At 36.6% G+C, this 20,429-nt stretch overlaps 1 protein-coding gene across 4 annotated transcripts in view; it reads right to left on the bottom strand.

Annotated features, from left to right (window-relative positions):
• Positions 1-20,429, bottom strand: part of PLEKHH2 (pleckstrin homology, MyTH4 and FERM domain containing H2) — a 96,145-nt gene that overhangs the window by 27,631 nt on the left and 48,085 nt on the right. For all 4 annotated transcript variants that reach the window (XM_020878073.2, XM_020878075.2, XM_020878076.2 and 1 more), the window contains exons 16-20: positions 13,838-13,918; positions 9,511-9,690; positions 7,066-7,174; positions 6,030-6,142; positions 1,532-1,711 (exon numbers count right to left, since the gene is read on the bottom strand). In XM_020878073.2, coding sequence (XP_020733732.2) covers positions 1,532-1,711; positions 6,030-6,142; positions 7,066-7,174; positions 9,511-9,690; positions 13,838-13,918 — 663 coding nt within the window. The remainder of the gene's footprint in view (positions 1-1,531; positions 1,712-6,029; positions 6,143-7,065; positions 7,175-9,510; positions 9,691-13,837; positions 13,919-20,429) is intronic.

The following is a 20,429-nucleotide window of genomic DNA, read 5'->3' as shown; positions in this document are numbered from 1 at the left end:
AGAGGTATCTCTAGGTAATAGAGGTATATATGACTTTTATTATTCTCTTGCTTGTATTCTATTTTATATCTTAATTTTTTTAAATTAAGTAAGTATAACTATAATATTTTTTTTAATATCATACAAAAAAAGGAAAAGAGGGAAAGGCCCTGCCCTTGAAGAATTTATGATCTAGAAGACATTATATATATATTTAAACAGTAATCTATAATACAGCACCACTAATACACTGTAATAATGTTTTTTAAAGTATGACCAATGGACAGAATGATTACTGATGTGGGAGTCAGGAAAGAATCTACAGGAGGGATGCTGCTTGGGTTGGACTGTGAAGTCCACAGGTAGGAAGAATGCAGAGGGATCTGGTTTCCAGGTGAAGGATAATGAAAGGCAGGGTTGTTCGAAGAATGAAGAGAGTTTATTCATTCAATGTACACTGGAAACAGGATATATAAAATGAAGTGGAGAAAGAGGAGGCCACTGGAGCCAGATTATGAAGGGCCCCTGATAGACATGAAGGTTAAGTTTCAGAACCCCGCTCAATACAAAAAAAGTCCCCTCCAAATACCTAGGACAGGTGGGAGGGGGGAACGGGATGGGGAATACATGTAAATCCATGGCTAATTCATTTCAATGTATGACAAAAACCACTGCAATGATGTAATTAGCCTCCAACTAATAAAAATAAATGGAAAAAAAAACAAAACAAAACAAATACCTAGGACAGGCCCTATGAGCTGTCATAGTCATATGACATACTCATTTGTTCTTTTAAAATGTGTAAAAGTAATAAATATTGTTTTCTTTTTCTTAGTATTCATTGCACAAGTTTCAAGTCCCACAAAACCTAGGTCCACTCCCAAGAGTCTAGGGTAAGAAATTTCTATTTTATCCTGTGAATGACAGGGAGTCAGTGTATATATTAAAAGAAGCATTCATTGAAGAGTAAACACAAGTGACTAAAACCCTTCTGAAAATAAATCTGACTATAATAATTAAGGAAATGTATCCAAAATCAATAATGAAGTACTACTTTTTACCTGAAAAGAAATTAACAGAAGAATTACACTGAATATTGTTGAAGATATGGAAAATTCTAGAAGTGGACACAATGAAATTCACTGGACTTGCACACAAAATTTAGGTTCAAAGATGTCTACTGTAGTGGTATTTATCATAGGAAAAGTAATTGGAAAAACCTAAACGTATAGCAGTTGATATTAAAGCAACTAGTATTAATGTTTTGAAGACTGCTGAAAGCTATAGGGGAAATGACTATGTTTTACAGTTTTTAAAAAGTATATGCACATGGTAATGTTAGTAATGTGAAAAACTGTGAGTGCATAAATATACACATATAAACATTTATATATAGATTATAGAAACTGAAAGGATATACATCAAAATAGTAATAATTGTTTTTCCATTTCATACTTCTTGTATTTTCCAAATGTCTATATTGAATATGTATTATACTTACAATCAGGAAAACAACATCATTCAAAATTCATGTATATGTATCAACACATACCTGCAGAGGTCCTGGTTGATTCTGTGGCTGTCTCCATCTTGTCTGTTTAATGAGCTGACAGCAAATTTCATTCTGTAGCTCAGGATGTGTCAGACAGATTTGCAAAGCACTCTGGGCTAGAGATATGTGGTAATCAATTGCGGGAGAGTCGACTGCTGCATTTATAAAAAGTTGGCAGGTCTGAATTAAATGAAAAAAATAGATATACTCAGGGTGAGAAATGGTAAGATTTATTCTGCATGAATTATATTGATTCTCTTACTAGCAAAAGTTTTTGTTTAAAAGGATGGAAAAACTGAAAAATAAATAAATAAATAAGAGGACGGAAAAGATATATTGTGATAACATTAATCAAAAGAAATCTGGAATGGTGACATTAATATCAGACAAAGTAGATTTCCAGGCAAGGAATTCTGCCAGAGATAAAGAGGGTCATTTTGTAATGATAAAGGGGTCAGCTCATCTAGAACGGATCACAATTCTAAATGTTTTAATAATATAGCTTCAAAATACGTGATGCAACCACTTATAGGACTGTAAGGAGAAATAGACAAAATTCACAATTAAAGTGAGAGACTGCAATACCCCCTGTCAACATCTGAGAGAACAAGTAGGTAGAAAAATCAGTATGGATTTAGAAAACCTAAACAATACTATCAATCAACCTGACCTAATTTGTAGAATAGTCCACCTCTGAGCAGAATATGCATTCTTTTTAAAGGCATATGGAACATTAATAGCCTTTAGAGTCTACTGGAATACAAACTTCATAAAGACATTTTCTTGTTTATCTTTATACTCTCTACACAGAACAGAGTTCAACCCCTCCTCATCTTTATTTTTTTTCTAGTAATATCAATTGGCATCTTTAAGAACTAGTTTACTGAAGAAAGTATTTTGGGAAATAGTAGCCTAAATAACTTAAAGTGAATGTAAATACATAGTATTTTTCCTCCAAAGAGATTAAATTTTAGAGTAGGTTACTAGGAAAAGGTTATAGCATAATCTTTCCTAGACATTTTCCAAACTAGGATATTAATACTCATCATTCTTCATTTTAACAGTTCATTGTAATAAAACTGTGAAATTTCATTTTGATCTTGACTAGAGAAGTAGCTACTCTTGCTTGAGGAAGTTTGGGATGGATTGCCTAAAGGCATGGGAAGCAGCTTCAATACTCATAAAATGTTCTATGAATTCTGAAAAATATATGCATGCTAATTTAACAATCCCAAATCACTGTTATAAATGTATCAAATAACTTTAGTTATGGTGCTTTACATGTATATTTGTTTCAATGAATTAAATACATTGGGCTTATTAGTGACATTGAAATTTGAGAGTAAAACAAAGTTCTGGGAGTGAAATCTTTTGCAAGAGCTATTTTAAAATGTTAGTCTTTTTTTTCTTATAAGAAATGTCAGGAAACAAAAAAAGTACTGCTTGTGACAGGATATAGTTAGAGCTTGCTTTTTTATACATTCTGACAATTTCTACCTTGTAGTTGGAATGTTTAGACCATTTAAATTGAATATTATTAGTATGTTGTTGTTGCTTAGTCTCGAGGTCACATCCAACTCTTTTGTGACCCCACAGACTGTAGCCTGCCAGGCTCCTCTGTCCATGGGATTTCCCAGGCAAGAATTCTGGAGTAGGGTTGCCATTTCCTTCTTCAGGAGATCTTACCGACCCAGGGATCGAACCCGTGTCTCCTGCTTGGCAGGTGAATTCTTTACCACTGACCCACCTGGGAAGCCAATTATTAGTATGGTCAGGAATACATTTCTCTTAGTCATGATTAGTATTATTTTTTTAAATTTATTTTTAATTGAAGGATAATTGCTTTACAATATTGTGCTGATTTCTGCCAGACATCAACATGCATCAGTCATAAGCATACATATGTCCGAGGATTAGTATTCTTTTAAAATGATGTTGGAGTCTGTTTACTAATATTTGATTAGTTTTTGTATGAAATGCTCTGTTTTCTATAATATTTTCTGGGGTTTGGTATAAAAATACTACTTACTTCACAAAGAGAATCTAGTGACATGATGACTGAGAATTGCTTCAAAATAACCTAGTCTTGGGGAGCAATAGAGATGGGGAGAATAAAACAAAACTGGTCATAGGTTGACAACTGTGGAGCTGGATGGTAGCATCTTATACTTTATAATATTCTCTCTACTCTTACATATGTTTGATATATATACATAAGCTTTGAGCCTTACCCTAAACAAAGTAAAAGAAAAAAATTTTGCAAAATTTCTTTCTTTCCTATGCTTTGGGACACCTTGAACAGCACTGAAATTATCTATACTTACAAAGTTTGGTAAATTCCCCTGTTTAAATTTTTATTCACCTGTGTAATTGGTTTTGGCCACTTATGTTTTGTTATACAGTTGATCACTTCATCCAGATTTTCAAATATATTTGTATAAAGTCTGTCTTACTTTGGGTATTTGTGTATTCTACAGGTGGATTTTTAAAAACACTCCATGATGGTATTTTTAAAACATGAACAAAAGTAGAGAGAATAGTATAATGTACCCATTACCTAGTGTCAACAGCTGTTAACAAGCATTTTGCCATATCTGTTTCATTCAATCCCTGTCCTCGCTTTTTTCTGTAGTATTTTAATGTATATCATGTTATTTTACTAATACTTCAGTAGGGATCTCCAACTGACACAGATTTTTCCACGTAAGCATCATGTCATCATCATCCACTTCCCAAATTAACAACAATTCCCTAGTATTATCTAGTAAGCAAATAATTTTTTGAGATGGGAGGAATATAGGCAAGAAAAAGAAAGAAGAGATAAAAACTGAAGACTCTAAGAGACTAAGGGGAAAATGAACTACCAAGGTGGCAGCACAGAGTCAAGACAAGAATCCACAGAAGATACATTACATTCTGAGACTGAAGTAATGGAAGAAGAAACAGATGAAACAGTCTCTTGGGATGAGAGATTCGAGGTGATCATTTGTGATGCCCTCTAATTTTTCCAATGAAATTAAATTTGTTCTGGGGAGCATTATTGAGTAGGGAGTTTGAGGGGATGTGACCAAAGACAAGCAAAGAGAGACAGCTGGCCCTGAGGAATGAAGACCATAGTCACATAGGCTCTAGTCCACACAGCTATTTGATGCTCTCTAGCATTACACATGCAATTAATACAGAAGCAGGCAAAACCACAGCAGGGATCTTGGCAGGAGTTTGGCTGAAGAATGCATGGGACCATAGGTCCCAAGGAACCATAGTGCTCTTTCTTGATCTCAAAGAAAATAAATCACTCAAAAAAAGGTCTTAGTGAGGATGAGAAATGGAAGAGTAAGAAAGTAAGAGAGCTCATGGGCTAAGAGATTATGGTTAAAGAAAGATATATTAGGATTTAAGATTTTAGAAGTGGTGTACTTATGAGGCATGTTGGGGTCAAGGTGTGGACATGGAGATTGGAAAGGTGAAGCAGGGCAGACAGCAAGCTTACTGACATTGAGAAGGTCAGGAATCTTAAGGTCATAGCATTGGTGAGCAACGTGATAGCAAAGTTATTTAGTGTAATGGCAAAGTTTAAGGCAGAGAGAAAGAATGTGAGTTAGGAGCCAAAATCCTTAACGAAATTTGAGGAGTTACCAGAAGGAGACTGATGACAGAGATAATGGAAAGTGAAAGTGAAAGTGTTGTGAAAGTGTTGTGAAAGTGAAAGTTTTAGTCACTCAGTCATGTCCGACTCTTTGCAACCCCATGGACTGTAGCCTGTCAGGCTCCACTGTCCATGGGATTCTCCAGGCAAGAATACTAGAGTGGGTTGCCATGCTCTTCTCCAGGGGATAATGGGGCAGGGGTAAAGAATGATATAATTGGCAAGTTTCAAGTGATCAGGGACTTAATAGAGGTTGAGTAGTAAGAATTTGAGCATATTAGCATTGGAGAAGAACAGTGTCGACTCCTCTCCCAATAGTGAGGTATGGTGATGTCAGAAATCTCTCCATCTGAGAAGCTGAAGAGAAAATGACTCTGATATTGTCTTTCACATGGCCCAAACCATAGTTTATCATAGAAATTTCAAATTCTCACTCAGAAAGCATATTAAATTCATCTGACTTTAATTCAGTATATTTTCTTTGTCATTGTTATCATATTTTGAATTTTCTTGAAAACAGTGAAACTTTATAACCTAGATTTCCATTTTTTCCTATTAAAATGCTTAACAATATATGTGCTGTGCTAAGTCGCTTCAGTCATGTCTGACTCTTTGTGACCCCATGGACTGTAGCCCACCAGGCTCCTCTCTCCATAGGATTCTCCAGGCAAGAATACTGGAGTGGGCTGCCGTGCCTTTCTCCAGGGGATCTTCCCAACCCCCGGATCGAACCTGTGTCTCTTGCATCCCCTGCATTGGCAGGCAGGTTCTTTACCACTAGCACCATTTGGGAAGCCCTGGCAAAGGTTAACTTCAAGTTTTTTTGATATATAATGCCACATAAAGTTTTACCTTAAATAATTTAATTGCTTCTGTCTGTAGAGCTTCTGAAGGTAGTGTTGTCAGAGGGGAAATGATTCCTTCTTTGCTGTGACACAAAGTAGGGTGTCTCCATATCTGAGAAGCTATGTACAAAATGAAATGTGAATAAGAAACAGAAAGAATTACTTATTTGGGCCTCATATTAAATTAGCCCTTTAGAAATTAGCTCATTCAGGTCTGGCTCACAATTTAAGTCATAAAAAACATGAAAAACCTCTGATCACATTATTTTATTTCAGTTTCTAGACCATTGGCATTCTCATAATTCTCTTTAGGATAAATTAAAGTTAGACAAGGTTGGTACAATATTTTAGGCCAAAACAAGTCTACCAGGACATTGGTTATATTGCTTAAATGTGCTAAAGATTGGTGACCTAGGTAGGGAGATGACTGTATATGCAAGGGAGCTGGGGGCAAGTTGCAGAGAAGAAATTAGAGCAGGAGGAGATAGAAAGATAAAGAAGAACTTGAAGTCATTCCTAAAATCAACATTTATTGAATTTCTAAGCCAGATCACAAATAAAATGTGATCTCTATTAAGTAGAGCATCTAGGCTCTCAATAGGGAAACTTCAGCCATTAAAAAAAAGAAAATTCAATGCAAAGCAACAAATGCTATGAAAGGGTTAAATGGTGAAGTGCATTGGGACATAATTTTAACATTTATTAGGCACCTTTTATGAGCCACTTGCTGAGTTGGGATGGGCTGGATGGGAGACCTCCTAAGGTACACAGGATTTCATCAGGTTGGTGGGGAATGTGAAGGAGGGAGGGCAGTCCAGGCAGAGGGAGTAATGCGAGCAAAGGCAGAGAGGTGAGACAGGATACAGCATGTTGAAGAAGGATGGTGTCCCTGCAGCTGAAGAGCCGCAGTGAGAATCCTAGTCCATGATAAGCAAAGCCAGTAAGAATGGGTATATAGGAATCCACAAAATGAAAACTCTACTAGGCAAAGGGGGTTAGGGTCCATTTCATAAACCACAAAGACTTATACATTATAAACTTACAAGGTTCCCCTTCTATATTTAGCAACTTGCAAACAAGTTGTTCAAATTCAGATCCAACATTCACATTGTTACTTCCAGCTGCAACAGTCAGGTGATAAAGCCAAGTGTCCTTAAAAATTAAAACATATTAATAGAGATGTTAACCATGATACAGTTTTTGATGACTTAAGGAAAAAACAACTTGAATAGACAGTAGAAAACTTTGACACTGGAAAAAAAACTCTTAATTTTTAAATAAAACTAAAAGCCACTTAGGCTCATTTGAATTGTGTTCATAGTGCCTTTCTCCTATTGTTCACATTTTAATTATTTTCTTAGAAAAGCATAAGAAAATTAAGACAGTAATATGACATTAAGAGGCTAGAATAAATATAACTAATTAATAGCCTTTTAAGGAATACAACAAATTCTATCAAATTTAAAATCTGACTCCTCATACATACAAATAACACACAAAAAATACTTAAGAAGTCCAGAAAATTTAAAGAAGGAATTAAAAGCCAGAAGGAACATACCTCAACACAATAAAGGTCATCTAAGAAAAATTAATAGCTAATATCATACCCAATGATGAAAACCTGAAAGCTTGTCCTGTAAGATTTGCAACAAGACAAAGATGCCCACTCTTGCCACTTTTATTCACCATACCACTGGAAGCCCTAGCTAGAGCAATAGAGCAAGAAAAAGAAATAAAAGGCATCCAAATTGGAAAGGCAGAAGTAAAATCTGTTTGCAGATGACATTATCTTACTTGTTGAAAATCCTAAAGACTCCATAAAAACAGTGTTAGAACTAAATTCAGCAAAGTTGCAGAACACAAAATCAACATACAAAAATTGTGTTCATATACACTAACGATGAATTATCTAAAAAGGAAATTAAGAAAACAATCCCAAAACAACAGCCAAAATAAAAACAAAAGGAATAAAGTACTTAGAAATAAACTTAACCTAGAAGTCAAAAGCTTCATACAACAAAAATAATAAAATACTAATGAAAGAAACTAAAGTTGACACAAGTAAATGGAAAGACATCCAGTCATGGGCTGGAAGAATTAATATTAAAAATGTCCATGCTACCAAAAGCAACCAATAAAGGTTCAAAGTAATCTCTATCAAAATCCCAATTTTAAAAAACAGAAACAGAAAAAACAACCTTAAAATTCATCTGCAACCACAACAAATCCCAAATAGCCAAACCAATTTTGAGCAAGAAGAACAAAGCTGGGGAGATCATACTTCCTAATTCAAAATATATCACCAAGCTACAATAATCAAAATAGTATGGTGCTGCAATAAGAACAGACAGTAAGTTCATTAATGGGTTTAATGATTGTCCTATAAGGCTAATGGGACAGAATAGAGTCTAGAAATAAACTCAAACATATATGGTCAACAGATTTTTGATAAGGTTGCCAAGAATATAGTGGGCAAAGGATAGTCTCCTCAATTAACGGTACTGGGAAAACTGGGTATCCATATGCAAAACAAAGAAATTGGACCCTGATCTCACACAATACACAATATCAACTCCAAAAGGAATAAAAACTTAAATATCAAACCTGAAATCACAAAACACCTGGAAGAAAACATTTAGAAAAAACTTCTGGACATAAGACTGGTCTTTCTTATGACACCAAAGCACAGGCAACAAAAGCAAAAATAGATATGCAGAATTATATCAAATTAGTAAACTTCTGCACAGCAAAGGAAATCATCAATAAAATGAAAAGATAACTTACTGAAGGGGAGAAAATATTTGCAAATCATATTTCTTATAAGGGGTTAATATTGAAAATATAAAAAAGCTCATATAACTCAATGGCAAAAAGACCAAACAATCCAATTTAAAAATGGGAAGAGTATCATTTGTCCAAAGAAGACATACAGACAGCCAACAGGTACACGAAAAGGAGCTCAACATCACTAATCATCATTAGTGATCACTAAGACCTAACACAGCCAAAAATAATAAATAAATATTTTTTTTAAAAAATACCACGAAATCTAACATCTGTTAAGTAAAAAAGGGTGTATATTTTCTGAGTTTGAAATATATTAGAATAAAATTATTTTTAAAAGAATACCATGTCTAATAAATGTATATGTGTCTTTGATTGTACTTGCTTTGCTGTGCTATGTCGCTTCAGTTGTGTCCAACTCTGTGTGAACATACGGACTGCAGCCCTCCAGGCTCCCCTGTCCATGGGATTCTCCAGGCAAGAATACTGGAGTGGGTTGCCATGGCCTCCTCCAGGGAATCTTCCCAATCCAGAGAATGAACCTGTGTCTCATGTCTAACCTGCACTGGAAGGAAGGCTCTTTACCACCAGAGCCACTTGGGAAGTCCTTGATTGTACCTACTTATGCTCACTTGAAAATTATTACCAATTCTTAATCATATTAGTCTAACTCATTCTAAATCAACCAGTTAGTCCTTACATACCTTTTCATGCTTGGATCCAATTAGTAGGTAAGTTGGACCTTGCTCTTTGGGATGGACCACAATAGTGTAATGTGTGGATAACAGACTTCGCCCACTGGCTTCATAATCTTCATCTGAATCGCAGGATCTGTCAACCTCTTCAACTTTAGCCTCCCAGAGTTTGATCTGACCTAAAGGAAACTAAAGTAAATATTAGTAATTGTAAGGAAGGAACTTTCTGAATCTTTTCCTGCTAAAGTTTTTCATAGTCCTCTTCATTCTTGGCTTTATAAACCATATCTATTTTTAAATGAATGCCTAAAGGTAACTGGATTATCTACACTGTTACAAAAGTGAGGTAGCCACAGTTAACATGCCAAATGTGATATAAAACAACAATCTGAATACTAGGCATTTAGTTTTTGTGGGAAAAGCAAGAAGCCATTTCTGTACAGTGGTTCAAATTATTCAATTTAACCAAAATGATCCACTATCTAGTCAAGCAATTAGGTTATTCAGTCAAGATATTCATTTGACTTTTAACCCTCCAACAAAATTGATTTGATTAACCTATTGGATTAAAAGGACAAGTGTAGACATAGTCCCAATACTATCGATAAAAAAGTAAAAAAGTCAGACAGCTAGTGTGAAGAAGTATGATTAACTATCACTGTAAATCCCAATAAATGATAAGTGTTTTGAAGCTATTTTTATATATGAAGAGTGAAAACGTGAAAGTCACTCAGTCATGTCCCACTCTTTGTAACCCAATGGACTATATAGTCCATGTAATTCTCCAGGCAAGAATACTGGAGTGGGTAGCCATTCCCTTCTCCAGGGCATCTTCCTAACCCAGGATTGAAGTGGGGTCTCCCACATTGTGGGCAGATTCTTTACCAGCTGAGCTACCAGGGAAGCCCCCAATACATATATATATCTATACACATATATATATCTATACACATATATATATGTATACTGTTGTTTAGTCACTAAGTCATGTCCGATTCTTTTGTGACCCCATGGACCCTTCAGGCTCCTCTGTCCATGGGATATCCCAGGCAAGAATACTGAAGTGGGTTGCCATTTCCTTCTCTAGGGATCATTTCCCAACCCAGGGATCAAACCTGTGTTTCCTGCCTTGACATGCAAATTCTTTACCACTGAGCCACCAGGGATATATGTACATGTATATATAAAATAAATCACAAAAAAATGCCACGATTTCTTCCATCTTAATTTCAGGGTAAGAAAAAAAATCTTAAAAATAATTTACATTAAATTTTACCTACTCTTTTACTGACAAAAATAATTATTTGCTATGTTTTAAAACTTTTGCTTTAATTAAGTACACTTATTCCAGGAACATATACAGTCTGCTTGAGATTTTTTGCTTTTAAACTATCTCACCTAGATATCTTATCTAAAATGCAATATTATCTGTCTAATACTTAATAGAAAAATACTTAATTACATGTGTTCTATTTTATGAGAAAAACTTCTTTCCCCATTAAATTCATAACAATTATTTTCTGAGTAGTTACTATGTGCAAAGTACTATTCTGGGTACTGAATGAAGAAAATTTACTTCTGAAAAAAATATAAAATTAACTTATCTATATTTTCAGAAAAAGAAAGGTAGTAAAACAAAAATAATAGGGCAGCAAAGTCACATTAATAAATAAAAAGCAAGCTTTAAAAAATCAGATAAAGAAAACTAATTCTATTATAATAATACATGACAATACTATCCTAATTGTGTGCTCTAGGCTTGTCTAATCATATGACAATCAAGGTTCCATCCACCACAATATTAAGGATGGTTATTCCTTTTGAGAGTCCCTTGGACTGCAAGGAGACCAAACCAGTCAATCCTAAAGGAAATCAACTCTGAATATGCATTGGAAAGACTGATGCTGAAACAGAAGCTCCAATCCTTTGGCCACATTATGCAAAGAGATAACTCATTGGAAAAGACCCTGATGCTGGGAAAGATTAAAGGCAAAAGGAGAAGGGGGCGGCAGGGGATGAGATATTTAGCTAGCATTACCAACTCAATGGACATGACTTTGATCTAATTTCAAAGGAGAAAGTGGAGGGCAAAGGAGTCTGGCAAGCTGCAGTCCATGGAGTCACAAAGAGTCAGATATGACTCAATGAATAAACAACAACATTCCTTTCACCAAAGGATCACCGTGGCTCCATAAACAGTGAATAGACCTGGCGTTTTTAAGTATTTTGACTGAATTTTTAAAAAGGCACTGATCAAATGGAAAAAATAAATAAATAAATAAAAAGACACTGATCGAAATAAAGACAAATTGTTTCTGAAACATGTATAGCACAAAATGAAGTTAGCCTATACTGATTCACAAGCATTCTAGTACTTTTCCACTAATTATCATGGATTTCTGCTCATCTATTTACATTCTTCTAACTTGTTTCTTCTATGATCAATGTTATCCATTTTTATTAAATAATAGAAATTATTATTAGTAGTGGTAGTAAGAACATTTAAATTTTACTCTTGGTAAAGTTTAAATTACTTTTCTATTTATAAAACACATACTTATTACAGAAACTTGGTAAAAACTGAAAGGTGCCCAAAAAAGGAGAGGCTTCCCTGGTGGCTCACATGGTAAGTCTGCCTGCAACGCAGGAGACCTGGGTTCAATCCCTGGGTTGGGAAGATCCCCTGGAGAAGGAAATGGCAACCCACTCCAGTATTCTTGCCTGGAGAATCCCATGGACAGAGGAGCCTGGCAGGCTACAGTTCATGGAGTTGTAAAGAGTAAGACCCAACTGAGGGACTGACACTTTCACTTTTCACCCCAAAAAGGAAAAAAAAAAAAAGTCATTCATAATTCTACCACCACTCAACTTTTCGGTACAGTTCTTTCTGACTTTTCTGCTGTGTATGTTTTAACACAGATGTGCTAGAAGGAGGATTATAAACTCAGCATCCCAACCTCCCTCTTCTAAAGTCTCTCTGTAATTGCAGAAAAGAAGCTGGGCACTATATGTGTCAGAATCCCTTTCCCCGCATAGTTCCAAATTAGAGCTTGCCTGAGAGAATTTGCATGTAATGTGGAAGGTAAGGGTGTCAGAGGAGTTACTGCAGAGAGCTGCAGTCAGAGGCCTGGGCGGCTGGCAGCGTCACAGAGGCTTCGCAGTCAACTGCTGAGGACCAGCTGCCTCTGTGCTTTGTGTTCAGACCACTGGTCCTGCCTTCTTGGACCTTCAGTGGCAGCTTCTTCCCCAACCTCTACCACCCTGACTTTTCTAAAAGTTATGTAAGTCCCTAATTCTACGTCAAAATTGTTGTAAATGGAATACACAGAGTGGCTGCGGTTTTCCTGATTGATAACTGAGTTAGGGTTATATTGGGATATACAATTTTGTAATGTGCTTATTCTTGTATTACTTTAATGAGCATATTCCCACACTGCTTCAGAGATAACACTCTCAAAGATTCATTGTGTTAATTTCCATCCCATGAGCAATACTGAGAATAAGGAAATGCCTTTTAAATATGGCTAGTCAGGGGACTTCCCTGGCAGTCTAGTGGTTAAGACTGTGCACTCCCAATGCAGATGATGTGGTCACGGGACCAAGGTCCCACATGCTGCATGAAGTGACCAATAAATAAATAAATACGGCTAGCCAGAACCCAGAGTGCAGGCAGCAAAAATAGAACAGAGAAATACTAACTGACCTATGTGATCAGTGGACCAAGAAGTCTGGTCTCATTAATACAGTAATCACTCACAGGCTGCTATTCTGTGAAGCAGGCATCATTGTTTTATGCAAATACTCTTGATCCAATGATAATTAGGCACACATTTTACCTTTGGAAGAGATCATCTTTTTCCTTTGAAAATGAAGGTAACTCAAGTTCTTTGGGGGAGGAGATTAATTAAAAATGAACCAATGGGACATAAATAGGTAGGTGGATGGATAGATAAGTGGTGTCTAGGAATTCAAGGGCCTGGGACAGGACTGGATTCTTTTTTCTCTCCAGGTTCTTTCCTAGCTTGATGCTCCCATCATTCAAACTTATCTATTCTGTCAGGCCTGAAAAATATGAGGAACTGATGGCTGAGAGCGGGGTAGGGGAAGATTTTTCTAGGTCTTAGAAGAAGCATTAATTAAAAGTTGCTAAGGCTTATAATTAAGAATCAAGATCCCTCTGGGCCTATTGATTACCTTAGTAATAAATTTTATGCAAAATTTCAACATCATCAATAATTCTAAAGTTTGGGCTAGCAATAGAACAGTAAAAGGAAAAACTTGAAGCCATAATCAACAAAAAATTTCTCTAATCAGGATATTAAGAACATATACATACCTTATCTTCTTGACTACGAAAATAATATAATGTTTTTCCTATAAGTTTACACCAGACTCTCTTGGAATAACCATGTTTTACCTGAAATCATATTTCAAAGAATTATAAATGTAGCTCAGGACTCTGACACCTTAAAGTATGGCATATACACTCTATTTGAAGCTATTTGATCAGCTATCCAGTTTGCTCAAGTTATAAATGACATTTCAACCAGACTATCTTAATGCTATTTGCAATTTACCTGATATACTAGTATCATGGCATGTCTGCTTCATGCTCAACACTCAACATTTAATGAATGTTTACTAGATGTCAAGTGTTACACCTAAGACTAAGGCTTAAAAGATGCCAATTTCACAAGTAAGTATTTTTCACAGTTTCCATATTATATAGATTTCCAACAATCCTGTGGCTCTCCAGGTTAACACATGTTAGAAACAAGAAGACTGAAACCTAAGAATTCTAGTGATTTCCAAAATACAAAAGTTTCATTCATTCAAAACACTTGATGCCTTCTCCAGAAGGATACACACAAAATAATAAAAGCAACATTAAAATCTACTGTTATATATTGAGTACTTCCTATATGTCAGGAACTATCTTTCCTGACTGGGATGGAATCTGAGTCTGGTTCTTGACTCTGAGTAGTCAGCGACTGGTCCAGGCACTGGGGGTACAGATATGAACAAGACAGTTTCCTTCCTCGAGGCGCTCACTGCCTCACGAGGCAGACAGACAAGCAAACCAGCAGTGTGCTATGTATCTTCATTAGAAATACAAAGTTTGCACACTTAGATGTGTGTGTGTAAGACATTTCACACACACGTTCTACACGTTTACACACAAATTTGTCCTGAATATTACAGGTTTTTCACTGTTCAGTGGATTTAGTAAGATCCTCACTATTGGGTTTCACAGGTGGTGCTATGGTAAAGAACCTGCCTGCCAATGCAAGATCCTCACTATGAGTTCCTCCCTGCCCCAGCCCTGTCCAGGTTCAGGCACTGAAGATCTCTGTCAGACGGTCCCAGCTATACCCTCAAGTCTAGAAAAACACCAAGAACCCTATTCCCTCCAGTGGATAAGATCTGTAATGGGTTCTGTTGCCCCAGACCTAGAATGTGGTATGCCTGGTTGAGCTTGCCCAATACTTCCACTACCCAGGCAGCCCCGCCAATTTTTGCCTTGAGGTTTGACCCTCTCCTTCAATAGTCAGAGTGGACTTCAACCTGGAGAGACCCACCACTGGAAAACCAAGACACTGGCTGGTAAAACCAAAGCCCAACATTCCATTGTCATGCTTGCCCATGGTGATAAATATGAAGAGGAAAAATAAAGCAGGAAAAGAGAAGGCAGTGCTTGGAGAAGCAGGGGATGTGTTTTACAATTTAAAATACGGGGGTCAGGAAGGCGTCATCAACACTGAAGAGTCAAGCCCTAGAGGAGGGAGGTGAGCTACGCAGTCACCCGAGAGAACACTCCGGGCAAGGATGCAGCAAGCACCAAGGTCCTGAGATGGTGTGTGTCCATGTGTCCGAGACTGAGCGAGTAAGGGGAGACGTCACTGGGAGGGGCGGCACGTGGGGTTGGGAAGCACACATATTTTGCGGAGACCTTGTAATGACAACATTTAAACAAAGAAGAATGGATTTTGCAGTGGGCAAGTCACAAGAGCAGAAATGGCCTGGGTTCTGAGGTCAAATGGACCAAGGTTTAAATCCCAGTTCTACCACACACTGGATAGACGATGCCCTCAGGCAACTGACTTGACCTCCCAACTTCTTTCCTTAACGTGGGATAACTGTACACCTCAGCGGGCTGTTGTATGACCAAAGGAGAAAATGTAAATAAAGGATACTAGTAGTTACTCAATAAACACTTCCTTCCTTGTTATGCATAAGGAGAAGTAAAACACATGTTTCATTTAAACCCATAAATGCAGCCAGTCTTTGGGCTTTCCAAAGTATGGTTTAAGCAAACAAATAACTCCACCATCTAACAGTCTGATGGATTTAGAATATTGCTTAAGGAGAAACAACAAAAACAAAAAATGTTTCATTTGGCAAGAAATGCTTCAGTCTAATTGAATTTAGAAACATGTACTTACAGAAAAATATACTGGAAGTTTTAAATAGTTTGTGTTATACAGATTACTTTTTTCTTCTTTGAAACAAACTCCAGAAAGGAGTCTCACTAAAATTGAAGCATAATGCATCTGGCTATAAAGAGTATACTTCGGAAATGATTTATCTTTAAATAGAGCAATATGTGCCTTTGAGGAACTACAAATTAATGAGGACTTCTGCCAAGTCACTGTAAAAGCTATGTTTTAAAAACATAGTCTATCTTTTTAGGTAAATCTGATTATGTTAAGATTTCTCCCAACTCTGACTTATTCTGGGAAAAAAATCATAATAAATTACACTAGAAGAATTCGCACAAAGATTTAAAGACAATTTCAAACTTCAAGGCTTTGGTAAACTAAAGACCTGAAAGAAATTTTTTTTTTTTTTTACCTGGCATCCATAACAAAGGTACTTTTATCAGTTCTTTCTGAAACTTTGATGACAAACAGTGTATTGTATCCTGATTGGCCTGTGTCATCACACAAAACACGAGCTCCCATGGTCTTCTCTCCTCTACTATATTTTCATGCCTGTAACCATCTCCACTACAAATCCTGTCACCTGTCTCGCTGACTTCATCATCCAGAGGAAACTCTTTTGATAATAATAGCTAGCATTTTGGATGTCTTTATGATGTGCCAGGCACTGTTCTAAACCACTTTACACACTTAATTTATTTAATCTTCCCAGCACCCTGTGAGATTGGCACCAATATTATTCCCACTTTACAGAAAAGGGCACTAAGGCACAGAGATGTCCCACAAGCGGCAGCGTTCAGAGCCAGGACGTGCACTGGTGTGCAGCCTGGCTCCTCAACTCTTGCCCGAGGCTCTACGCCGCACGACCTCCCTACAATCTTAACTCACAGTACCTTGTTCTTTTCGTTTCTAAAACCTTTGCTGTCCCTCCATTTTTGCTACCCATCCCCTTGGCCACACCCTGGTCCTTTTTCCTTCACTGAGAAGGGCTCCACTTCTGAAACTTACATTCTCCTTTCCGACCTCAGCCTCCCCCCAGCTCCCTCTCCTTACCCATGCCGCGCTCTTCTCTGACCTCAGTGCCTCTCCTGACTCCGCGTTCCCTCCCAGCTCCATCCTCTCTCATGTGCCAGGAAGCAGGGACAGCCCTCCAAACTCAGCACTGCTCTTACTCATCTCCCCACCACCCTGAACACACCACAGTGCGCTTCGTGCATCTGACACTGCGGATCACTCCCTCCCGGTCAAACACTCCACTCCCGGCCTCCATGACGTACTTTGCAGGGTCCCTTCATATGTCTCCTTTATGTGTTCTCAAATTTGGGAAACCTACTGTCCTGTTAACAGTCCCCTGCTCTTCTCACTATACACATTTTCTTGGATGATTTCTCTCACTGTCATGGAGTCGACTATCACATGCACAATAATTCCCCAAATCCTTCTCTCCAACCGAGCCTTCTCCTCTGAAGGAGATTGTTGCCACGGCCTGCTGGACTTCTTAATGCAGGTGTCTTCACAAGCTGTAAAACTGACAAGTCCCCAAAGAACCTTTTGATCATCCTAAACAGCTCCTCTTTTCTGAGGTCTCTATCATCTGGCACCATCTTTCACCCAGCTATCCTTCTCTTTCCCACTCCCTAGTCGCTGGCCTCAGTCTAACTGAAGATTTTTACCTCCCAACATTATTTAGATTCACCCTCTGGTCTCTCTCCCAATGACCAGTTCAGCGTCTCATCCTCTTCAGGAAAACCACCTCCACTTACTGTTCTTAGAAACTCCAGCTTGCTTCCCACAAATTCATCTTCCTCTCAGCAGAACAATCTGTTAACAACTTGAACACAGCCATGCCCCTGTTACAAACCCTGAGGGGTTCCACATCACCTTGAGGACGAAGAACAAAGTCCTTAACAAGACCAAAACAGTCCTCCACGATCAGGACCCTCCAGCGCTTTCTTCAAAGGACTTGTTCTTGACATAGGTGGCCATGCTTTGAGACATTGTGTCTCTTGCCCATGCTGTCTTCCAGCCCGGAATACCTTCCTTTGCCCATTTCCAAAATTAAATCCTACTTCTCCTTGGAGACTCAGTACAGGCAAACCTTCTCTGAGAAGTTGTTCCTGACCCCACAGTCTAAATTATTCAGTTTTTCTGTGCACCTCATGATGCATGTCAGTAATAGTGCTTTATGTATTAATGTATCATTATAAATATGCTTATGTTCTTTTCTTTCCCACTAGATATGAGGCTCTCTGGGGGATGGGGCAGCAGTCTAATCATTTAAATATCTCAGCTCCTTGCTTGATATGGGATAACTGTTCAATACACATATTTTAAAATAAGTGAATTTCTATATAGGAAATGTTCTTCCAAAGCATTAAAAGTTGCAAGACTGACTATCCAGAATCAAATTAGTCAAGTTCTTAGTATCTGCCTACATATTTCTGTACTTAATAATAACAGTGTGACAACTTGAAAAAGTCTCCTCCCCTGCAAAGTATTCAAACACTGCTCTGCGGTATCTGGGATTGTAGCCTGAATGTGAGCTCAGAACAAGTCACTCGGAAAGAGTTTTTCTCATATAAGGCTTTGCAGGTGAAAATATGGGGGTGGACAACCCTTCACAAATGGTAGGAAGGAAATCTAATAAGCATCCTGTCTATAAATCCTAGTGGTTTAATCATCTGATAATCACATCAACTTGCACTCATTTAAAATGCACTTGTAAAATGGGAAGCAGGGAACAGTAGAAATGTAACAGGAGTGAAAATTGACAAGGCATGCTGATAATTAAAAATAAGCAAAAAAACCAGAAACACTGATTGTGAAAGAAATTATAAACCCTTAGCCATGAGATAATATTAAAGCCTAAGGATTTGATATACACAGTCCTTGAAACAGTAGGACAACTAGTTATTATGAATTGGAATAAGAATGTGATTTAAAGTAGCACTGGGTTCACTGGAAAATATATATTAGCACAATACCAGGGAGTTCTCAAGCCCATGAGTAAAAGAAAAAACATTTTCATGGTGATAGAATGATCCGGAAAAACACATAGTGCATCTCTTTGTTGAATGTATTTGTTAATTTTTTCTCTTACTTTTAGAATAGTTGGTCGGTCTTTGTAAATATTACTGAAGAGCACCCACCCATATTCCCACATTAATATTAAGTATAAATTACAGGGTGGCATAGCTCACCATAGTTAAATTTCTCTTCTCTTACATAAATAAAGCACATGAGTGATGCATGATGATGCAAAGATTACTTTCGTGTGCAGTATTTTATGTGTAAATATTTTATTGTATTGTTAAAAAATTTTAAATAATATTTGTCTTAGCATAAATCAATATTTACTCATTCTAAAAAAGTTAGAAAATAATTCACCTATGTATGTTTGAGGTTGACAGACTTGTAAAATCTTTTAAAAAAGAAAGCCAGACTTTATATTATAAAGTTAGAAAACAGAACTAAGCAAAAATGAAGTAAAAACCACACAGAGATATCCAGTATACCTTAGTATATTTCCTAGTCAGACATTTTTCTACAAATATGCTTACCAAAAGTGGAATAACTATGTAATACTCTACACTTATTTTATCACCTAACAACATATCATAATCTATTTCTAAAACATTAGACATTCTTTTGCACATTTAAAATGACTGCACAGTAAAGCATTACCTGATTATATAAATATTTAAAACTATCCCCTACTCCATATCTAAGATGATCTCAGTTTTTCTGTATTATAAACCATGGAGTGCAAGTAATATTTCTGCAGCAATGGAAATCTTCTATATCTTGAGAGAGTGACAGTAAATATCTACCAAAACTGATTCAATCCTGTACTTAAAACCTGCATTTCAATGCATGTTAATTATTATCTCTCTTTTTTTTTAAATCAGAAAGAGGATGCTGTGATGGACATCTTCATACTTAAACGTTTTGCAAATTAAGATAATTTCCTAAGCATAAATTTCTTAGACTGAAACTGCTGGATCAAAGTCTAAATATTTATCTTCTTAAAACATTTAATATTTATTCATTTATTTGTTCATTCAAAAATATTTACTGAGTAAAATACTTTGGCCAAGACATTGCCAAACTGCCTTCTAAAGTAAACTCAGTAGCAAATTTCTTAATTTGTGTCAATACTGTATTTCATACTTTTAAAAAAGGTCCTCCCTTGATCAGATTTTTAAAAATATTCATTACTTCTTGCTTTTTAAGAAAATTATTAATGATAGTAGAATATTTTCTTATATGTTTATTGATCATTTGTGTTTCTATCTCTACCTCTCTCATTGCGTCCTTTGTTCTTTCCCTCACTGATATTTATCCTTTACATACTGATTAAAAAAGCTTGTATTTAAGTTTCAAATACATTTTCAAAGCTTCTCATTAGTCTTTTAAAAATTTTGCTTAGAGAAGTTCTGATAGTAAGAACATTTACATTTTTATGTAGGATAGTCAAATTCGTCATGT

Source organism: Odocoileus virginianus, chromosome 2, assembly GCF_023699985.2.
Source record: "Odocoileus virginianus isolate 20LAN1187 ecotype Illinois chromosome 2, Ovbor_1.2, whole genome shotgun sequence".
Classification (NCBI taxonomy): Eukaryota; Metazoa; Chordata; class Mammalia; order Artiodactyla; family Cervidae; genus Odocoileus; species Odocoileus virginianus.
This window is presented reverse-complemented; position numbering and strand designations above follow the sequence as displayed.